The 8,674-nt window shown below is 40.8% G+C and overlaps 1 protein-coding gene across 1 annotated transcript in view; it reads right to left on the minus strand.

The window, feature by feature from the left end:
* LOC138052391 (PC3-like endoprotease variant B) overlaps positions 1–8,674 on the minus strand; it is a 24,773-nt gene continuing 16,099 nt past the window's right edge. Inside the window, exons 11-13 of the mRNA XM_068898878.1 lie at positions 5,324–5,708; positions 2,764–2,947; positions 1–2,190 (exon numbers count right to left, since the gene is read on the minus strand). Of these exons, the coding sequence (XP_068754979.1) occupies positions 1,643–2,190; positions 2,764–2,947; positions 5,324–5,708 (1,117 nt within the window). The 3' untranslated portion in view covers positions 1–1,642. The remainder of the gene's footprint in view (positions 2,191–2,763; positions 2,948–5,323; positions 5,709–8,674) is intronic.

The raw sequence follows: 8,674 nt of genomic DNA on the forward strand, positions 1-8,674 counted from the left end.
GTTGAATATAGGCGGAAGATATACGAGCATGAAATACGCACACGCAACGCTCGATGGGTAAACGCATGTGTAAAATTAAAATTTACCTGGGTTCGACCAAGGTTTACGCTCACACGCTTCAGAAGTGACCCAGGTCGAACCTACCTCTCGAGAGGTTGGATTTAACCCAGGTGGAACCCGGGTTAGCAGCGTTCACACCACGATAACTAAACCGTGTTAATTTGAACCCAGGTCTAACCTAGGTTAGTTTATGCCATGTGAATAGGGCTTTCGACGTTATTTTCTCCTCGATCCACTTTTTTAAAGTTATTAATGGCGCACCAATAAATTTAAAATAAACAGGTGTCCCTTTTGAAATCAAGGCTTGAAAACTTGGGTCAATTAGTGTTAACATAGTCCCGGTTTTGAAATCCAAAGTAAGAGAAAATTTGATTTTTCGTCACAGTAGCACTTTAAGATGATTCGGATTACGTTAATTTAGTAAAAATGACTAAATCGTGAAATCTAGCCGCAAGTGGGCTTTTACTAGGCACTATTCAACAAGCCTGAGAAGAAGATCTGTTTAAGGAAGGTGGCTCTTAACTACCAAACTGTTGCTATGGAACCCTTCAAATGATCATTTCTTCAGTCCCTTTATCTCTACAGTTACCATTTCTTGCCAAGTGTGTTCCGCTATTTAAATTTTTTTGTCTGGTTCGACTCACAACCATATTTAGTAAATCACGTGACCAATTATGACGTCATAAGGCCCTCCTTTTTCAAAATATTAGTTCCAGTTTTTGTTCAAATGGAAATTCCATGGTACAGTTTACGAAAATTTATGAGACGGTTCCCATCCGGTGAAAACACCGCCTCTTTCGTTTCCTGGGAGTTTTTACATGTTTTTCACTGAAAGGCACGGCAGAGGACAGGGACTAGTTGCGCATGCTCCCTCTGAAGTGATGTCAAATTTTCATTGAAAAAGTTACTTCAAAGAACCATCCATGCCACCCATTTGTAGGCCTCTTGACCAAATAGCTTCCTTAGCAACCATTGTCTTTCTGTAGTCAAGTGCCACCCCAATTAAGCATATATAGAGAACGCGATCTTTAAATTAATCACCCGAGCGATTCTCTGGAAACTCTTCAACTCCAGAGACATTTTAACATGACGGGTGACTCTCTCAACTTATAGATTTTTTTCACAGCGATAGAATTCGCAAATTTGAAACCGGGTAAAACTAAGCAAAATGTATGAGGATTCCAACGTCAAATATCTAATGTAATATTTGAAATCAGCACAAACTTTGACTGGTAAAGGTAATGCCTGCAAACACGTCGTAAGGAAGCAGGGAAAAATTTATAGGTTTTTACAGGGAATGAAGGACAAGTTAAAAAAAGGACACGATCACTCGCTTTTCCCCACTTTGCATCAAAATTCTCATACACAATATATCCCGTGGGATGCTTTACTCCCATCTTCAAAATGGCGGATTTTATCGTCGAGGGTGATTATTTTGTAATTAGAGAATAACAATTTCTACCTATCATGTAAACATAATGTTGTGTTGATGTTTGTTCTCTGAAGTCGAGAATTTTATATTAAGTGAATTTATCTAATGTTCATAAAGATAAAAAAAATTCAACGAACCTAGGCGCGAAAATTATAAATCAATATCTAAGTCAGTGTCGTTGTCATCATCTCCATTCCCTGACATGCTATCCTCGGGACCTGTCCCGTAAAATGTTAATTTCCATTCTAGAAACACGCCGGAGCTAATTCTTCCTGATTCAGGATTTAGCCCGGGAACAAACTCTTCCTGAAAGCCATTATTGACTTGAACTCTCTGAGAGCCAGTCTCTTCAGTAGTGACCTGAACTCTTTGTCCTTGATAATCGGTATCCGTTCGCTTGCTCTCGGATACCTTCGTAGGTTCCTCGGGCTCGTTAGTGTAAATGTACCTGTCATAGCCGTAAACCTTGTCACTTTCATCGTCGCCAATTTCCTCAGAGTCTTGGAGTGTCTTTTTAGCAGCACTTGTTATCTGGTAGTTGTTGTTCTCAAATGGCGCATCCGGTGTTTCGTAAGAGGTTAAAAATACTCCTGGATTTTCATTTATTCCCATTCCGTTTTGAAAATCTTCTGGGACATAAGTGTCGAATGTTCCTGGGTCATAATCTCCCCATTCTTCTGCCTCTGAATTTCCTGGCACTTTTAAACAGAAAATAGTTTCCTCAGGAGATATTTTCTAACAATGAAGATATCTTTTCCTTTTTAATTCTGCAATATGAGTAATCCTCTTCAAATACATCGAGATTTGATTGATCGATCAATCGATTCCAAATGTCCTGACGGTTACCATTTTGGATTGTGAGGCACTTATGTTTTATTGTACCCCCAAAAGGAGTACGTTTGATTAAAAAGGGCGTAGATTGCTAACAGTCCCTTTTGGGAAGTCGAGAAGAAGCGAAAAAAATCCGAAAGCACAAAGCGCGGCAAGACTGGAGCGAGGAGAAAAGCCGGACGAGAAGACAGCTTCCGCCGCTCGTTCGCTCCAGTTTTGGGCTTTTCCACTCAGCTATTTTTCGTGCCCTCTCCACGATCCAAAAAGAGACTGCTAGCCGGCAGTCTAAATGTGGCAAGACCTATGACACTTAAAAATGAAAATATGCAGTGCTTATTCTTTTAATTTCAAATGCAGAAAAACGTTTTCTCTTTTTTTTTTCCTGACAAAATATTTGTTAACAGGAGGAGGGCTGGTAGCGTTGCACTGTGTCAACTCACCTTTATTTTTCTCCTGTTCATCCTCATCCCCGTTTTTCTTATCTTCCACATTCTCTGCTGAGTGTATCTTATGTTTTTTTACCCCCTCTGGGTAGGGAGCGTCCCATGACGGACCATTGGCAGAGTCTTGATTTCCCGTCTTTTTGGCTTCTAATTCTTGAGTCTTCTTTTCATCATCAATTACCTTGACAACAAAAACACTCTAGCTAATAACAAATACTGAAGATTCATGAAATTTGACTGTTTCTTAAAGCCACGTTTTCAATAGCGATGCAAGCGCAAGCGCAAATCAGAGCGCTTGTTTTACCGTGAAAACGAGGTTGACGCAAGAATATGCATAAGCGCGAGCACAAGATCAAGGATGACATTTTTTCCTTTTCCTTCATTCTCGTCAGCAGAGCCTCGGATCGACCCAAGGCTCTGGAAAACTCTATCTAGGAGAACATGCGCCGTTGGGTTCTTATAGCCAAAAATTGACTATTTGAACCTTACGGCGCCTGCCCACGCCTCGTGCTAACATGAATGCACCAATTAGAGACGCTCTTGATCGTTCTTCACAAAAACCAATGAGAAGACACTTTGTTTCAGGGTTCCTCAGAGCTCTTCTCTGCCTCAGTCAAGAGAAGAGCTCTGGGGTCGAGATTGCTTTTCCTTGTGTTTGCGCTTATGCTTGCGTTCGCTTGCGTTGTGTGAAAACAAAACACAGCATAAGCGCAAGAAAATTTGCTATGTCTGGCCAATTAAAGCACTCGTTCCGGATTCCCCGCGTCTGAGCATTTGAACAATGGTTGATTTTGATGTTTGTACACCTTATTCCAAAATGGCCGCCATTTTAGTATTCTTTTGTTTTCGGGCCAATTTGCATGGAAGCAAAAGAACACTAAAATGGCGGCCCGCGTGGAAAAAGGTATATGTTGACGTTCGTTTTCACTAGCTTAAGCTTCTTATGTTTGCCCTGTGCTTGCGCTTTCGTCGCTAGTGAAACCCAGGCTTGACTTTCAGTTGACTTTAATCCTCACATCCGTAACAAATAAGCCATTTTCGAAAATACCATAATACCATTTGTTTGTCCCCACAAATTTTGCATAAGCATCGTTTCCAGTTTCTCATGGGACTTACAAGAGAAATCAAAAACAACGCTTATGCAAAATTCTCGAGGGCAAACAAAGAGTATTATGGTATTTTCAAAAGTGGCCTGTAACTCTTTATTTTTTCTTTCAGTTAATACGCACACTGCGACTGACCAATTTGGCGAACCGCATTTCATGGTACAGCCGCCTTACTTTTTATGACATGCTTTCTCGCTCGGAGACACGGTGGCGAATCTCGGACTCCCTTTATCGGGGTTGCTGGTTCAAGGCCTTGGCATGTCTCTGTGTTGTTTCCTTAGACAAGAAAGTTTGGTACACACGATCCCTCTCCATCCAGGTGTAAACATGGATACCGGCAGCATACTGCTAAGCGTATGCCAGATGGACTAGCATCCCGTCCGCAGGGAGTAATAAATACTGCAATCATCAATTCATGTTGCAGAAGCCATGAAGCGTAAGTCCCGGCCGTGTGTGCTTTAGTGGCTCGTATGCGACTTTGCCTGCATTCCTCACGGTTTTCTCGCTCGATTCTGTTAAAATTTTCAGATATCCACCAGTAATTCCTCGTGTTGTCGGTTTGAATTGAAAGACTTAATTAACTGATTAGATTGTAATGTGAAGTGCTAGTTTTGTACCCCTTATGAACCATGTGAGCGTTAGCCCTACTAATGAAAATGGACCCACACAAGGACAGAGAAAAAGTCTGACCAGGGTGGGAATTGAACCCACGACCTTCGGTTTAGATCACCGCCGCTCTACCGACCGAGCTACAAGGTCAGACAGGCGCACGCCCTGAGAACTGAAGATGTTAAAGTCACGGCAATGAACATGTACAAGTACAACGAAGGATTACGTTTTTGCAAACGTTGGCCGTGTAGCAGTTATATTTGAATTGAAACAGACAGCATGCAAAGAAACAACAAGGTGCCAGAATTTAGAGTACGAACAGAGAAACTGACGAGCTAGTTACCTCATCAAGTAACGTCAGATGTTAGAATGGAAGATGTGTAGACTACGATAAGGTTGCCGTACATTTTGCAGATCGTGAGTGACTGACTAGGAAGCGAGAGATTTCACGAGCAAGCAGTGGATTAATTTTAGCTGTTTTCTGGTTGTGCACTGGGCATCTTCTTAATTAATGCCTTCCAAATGGCGAAACCAGACGGGTCGAATAAAAGAAAGCAGAGAAAAAAACTGGTTGTTTAGCTTGAACATAGCAAATTAACCTTTGACTCCCAGGTACGGTACGGTACATAAGTCCTTCTCACAATACCAATGAAATGTTAGTCAGACAGGTATTGAGAATGAAGAATATTATCACTTGAGGAGGTGTGATCCTGATATAACACTAAATTCTCATGACTACGCAACAAAGAAATCAATGGTAATAGTTAAAATAATGAACGTTTCGATCGTGGGACTGAACTAAAGGGATTAATCAAACCTGAACCAATTTATGCCAAATTTACCTCTTCTTCCAAGTCTTCCACATCAGCTTCCTGTTTACTGGTATCGTGTTGCAGGTATCCATTCACATCAACTCCTTTATTCAATGTTGCTATGTTATCAGTAACGTTCATCACCCATATTCCTTTGGGATTCTCTCCCCAGTTATGCACGGTCATGAAAGTCCAGTCGTGCAAACCATTCTTCGAATCATCATATCGCCGTGTTGAAAGCATTTCGTTCCTAGTCCCGCTCGGCGAGAACAAGTCAATGCTGACGTCACCACGCCGTCGATGCTGAAAACTCACAGTTAGAGTCGCGTGTTCAAGCTTTGTTATTTCCTTATCGGTCCCATCACATGCAATGGTATCAATGGTGATTGATAGAGTACCGCCAGCGGGAATCTCCCTGTGAAAAAAAAAACGTCATCTTCAATTCTCATGGCCTTATGTTCTATTTATTATTTAACCTTTTGGATGCACATATAATCTACAACACGTAGGAAGCGCGAATTGTTTACAAACTGGAAAAATGTTCAAATTTGACGATATAAATTGACCCAGTATTCCTCTCGGTCCCCGTTCGATTCGAGGCGTGGAGTTAGGAACACGTGATTTCTCATATGAAATAAGATATGTTTTCTCCTGCGTACGTCCCAGACCTTTTCATCATGGGAGAGTATAAATATAGAACTAACTCATTTCTAAAATTGTTGGGTAATGTTTAGATGCCATTGAAATTATAAATTAGACCTATTATTGGACGTCAAGTCTATTTTATATTTCCATTGGTATTCCTTGGCTGGACAAATTTGTCTCTAAAACAAACTGAGCCAAAGAATTGAAAGGATAAAATGTTTTGCCCGCAATGGAGATTGGGAGTGCAGAGGTGTGATAACTTCAAAATCCCCGTTGTCTGGCCCTTACGTTGATACCACTTGTTTCACGGGTCTGCTCTTACGCGTTCTCTTGAGTAAAAGAAAGATTCGTCAACAATTATTCGCCGACGGTGATTATCGGTGAATAAAAACCGAGAAGAAGTCGAGGTTTTTATTTACCGATATTCACCGAGCCTGAGGCAAATAATTGTTTTAGTATAATTATATAGGTGATTATTTGAAAAATATGCAGTTTCTCTCAAATATTTTTTTTCTTCGTCTGTCAGCTCAACAAAACGGCTTGCGGCCATTTTGAAAAAACAGCTTAGGTCCGGTTCAGACGCCGCTGCACTCATGTGCCGAACCTAATTTAGCTTTCTCTTGAAGTTTGGTATTGACATTTTTTCACTGTGTAATCTTTCTTCTTAGCGGGTTTTAATATACGTTTACAGCGGTACTTTTGGATGAAAAAATTATTAACATTAATGATAAATGACATCCTCGCAGTTAGTGATGTGGTAGTCTAGTGGTTAAATGAAGGGTTATTAATCAAACGTTCCCAGGTTCGAGTCCTGCGAGTCCAGACATTGGGGCTCGGCTTTTAAAAAAATATGTTCATTTCCCATGATCCCTGTCAAGTTTTCAGTGTCCAGAATGAACGATTATACTTCACTTGGAACAATTTGACACTTAAGAATAATCCTTCAATTGAGGGAGAGACTTGGTTGTTCAAGATAGTGGCCGTCAAGGAGAGGATAGCTCTGATTAGAGAATTTTAATTTTCTTTTTAAATAAAAAAGTAAACCAGTGAGCGGCACTCTACGAATTGTCTCTGTAAAACTTGTTTATTCTATGACGCGTTTCGTCTAGCTAACGTAGAATCTTCAGGGAGTTTTACAATAATAAATTAAACGCCTGTATTTAAGCGATATCCGATGGCAAAAATGACGGCCACAAACATTAAGGTTTGATCGTATTTTCAAAAGGGAACATGCGCAGCTGTGAAACATTAGGGCAAGGCGTGAGAAACGATGTTTTGGGTCACGGTTTTTGCTAAAACCGTGCCATTAGATTTGCCATCAGATATGGCTTATGGACGGTGCCTGCTTATGCAAAGGTATTTTTGCCTCGGTTTATTATTATGCAGGAAATGTAGATCTTAAATTAAAATCCAAAAAGAAAATTGGGCGTAACCACCCATGTTTCAGAGATAATTCATGAATAATATTTGTAAAAAGCTTTAAAATACAAAGCAATGTATGGCGTTCTTTCTCAAATTTAAGCTTAAAGATCCATGGTTACCCCCAATTTTCTTTTTGGATTACCAAGAAACCAAGCTAAAATATCCCTGTATCAGTAAGCATTACCGATAGGAAATCCAAGTATCTCGAGATGCGCAGAACGTATGCGCAATAATATCAGTAGGCACCGTCCTTAAATACGGGCGTTTCATGTATTATTGTAAAACTCCCTGAAGAAGTAAGTGTACGTCGCTAGACGAAACGCGTCGGAAAATAAACAAGTTTCACCGATACAATTCACAGAGTGCTGCTCACTAGTTTAGTATTTTAATTTTTTTTTTCTTTTTTTTTTAATCAGCAATATTTGGTCAATCTTTGCACAGTTTACACCCTTCTAGGTCTTTTGCCGCCATTGTCTCTTCCTCTTAAAACTTAGGAGCATGCGCAACAATTAAAGTTGTCCTAAGATGTCCTAAGAAGCATGTGTATGTGTATGGAGAGAATTCAAGTGAGGCCAACGCTACTGTATGCATATGATGGATGAACAACCTTCACTGATCCACAGCGTCAGGAACGTCTTATGCAACACCTAAGGACAGAGAAAAATCTCTGACCCAGGTGGAAATCGAACCCACGACACGCAATGGTAATCTAATCCGAACGTCGTGGGTTCTATTCCCACCCGGGTCAGAGATTTTCTCGGTCCTTGGGTGTTGCATAACGTTTTTGCCGGACCGAATTAACACTGCGGTACCAAACTGATTCAGACGCCGCTCTTTTGCCGCACTTAATTCCCCAGTTAGGTTCGGCACTTGAGTGGATGAGCGGCGTCTCAACCGGGCCTTAGCAGGAACCCATGACCCGGAGACTACAACTCTACTGTGTTTGTGTCACGGCGTTTTCACAGACCGATTTATTTTTAGATTGAATGAGACTCCCACAGGAGCCCGATTACAAGAAATTAAGCTGACGTCATAGGGTCACCGAACCGGAACTGCCTTTGTTTTTTTCCGGAAAAGATAGGCTAAAAATAGATCGGTCTGTAAAAATGCCATTACATAGGCCCAGTATGGGAGCTGTAGGCTCCGGGTCATGGGTTCCTGGTCTTAGGTGATTATCGCATAATAATCACCTCAAGTTCAACCAATCAGCGCAGAGAATTTTCAATAATCACTATGTAATAGACCAATTTCGATATATTAAAATAAGATCTCCTCTAGAGGCTCTGGGGTTTAAACTCATACAAATCCTTATAT

The sequence above is a fragment of the Montipora capricornis genome, chromosome 6 (assembly GCF_036669925.1).
Source record: "Montipora capricornis isolate CH-2021 chromosome 6, ASM3666992v2, whole genome shotgun sequence".
In the NCBI taxonomy this organism is placed as follows: Eukaryota; Metazoa; Cnidaria; class Anthozoa; order Scleractinia; family Acroporidae; genus Montipora; species Montipora capricornis.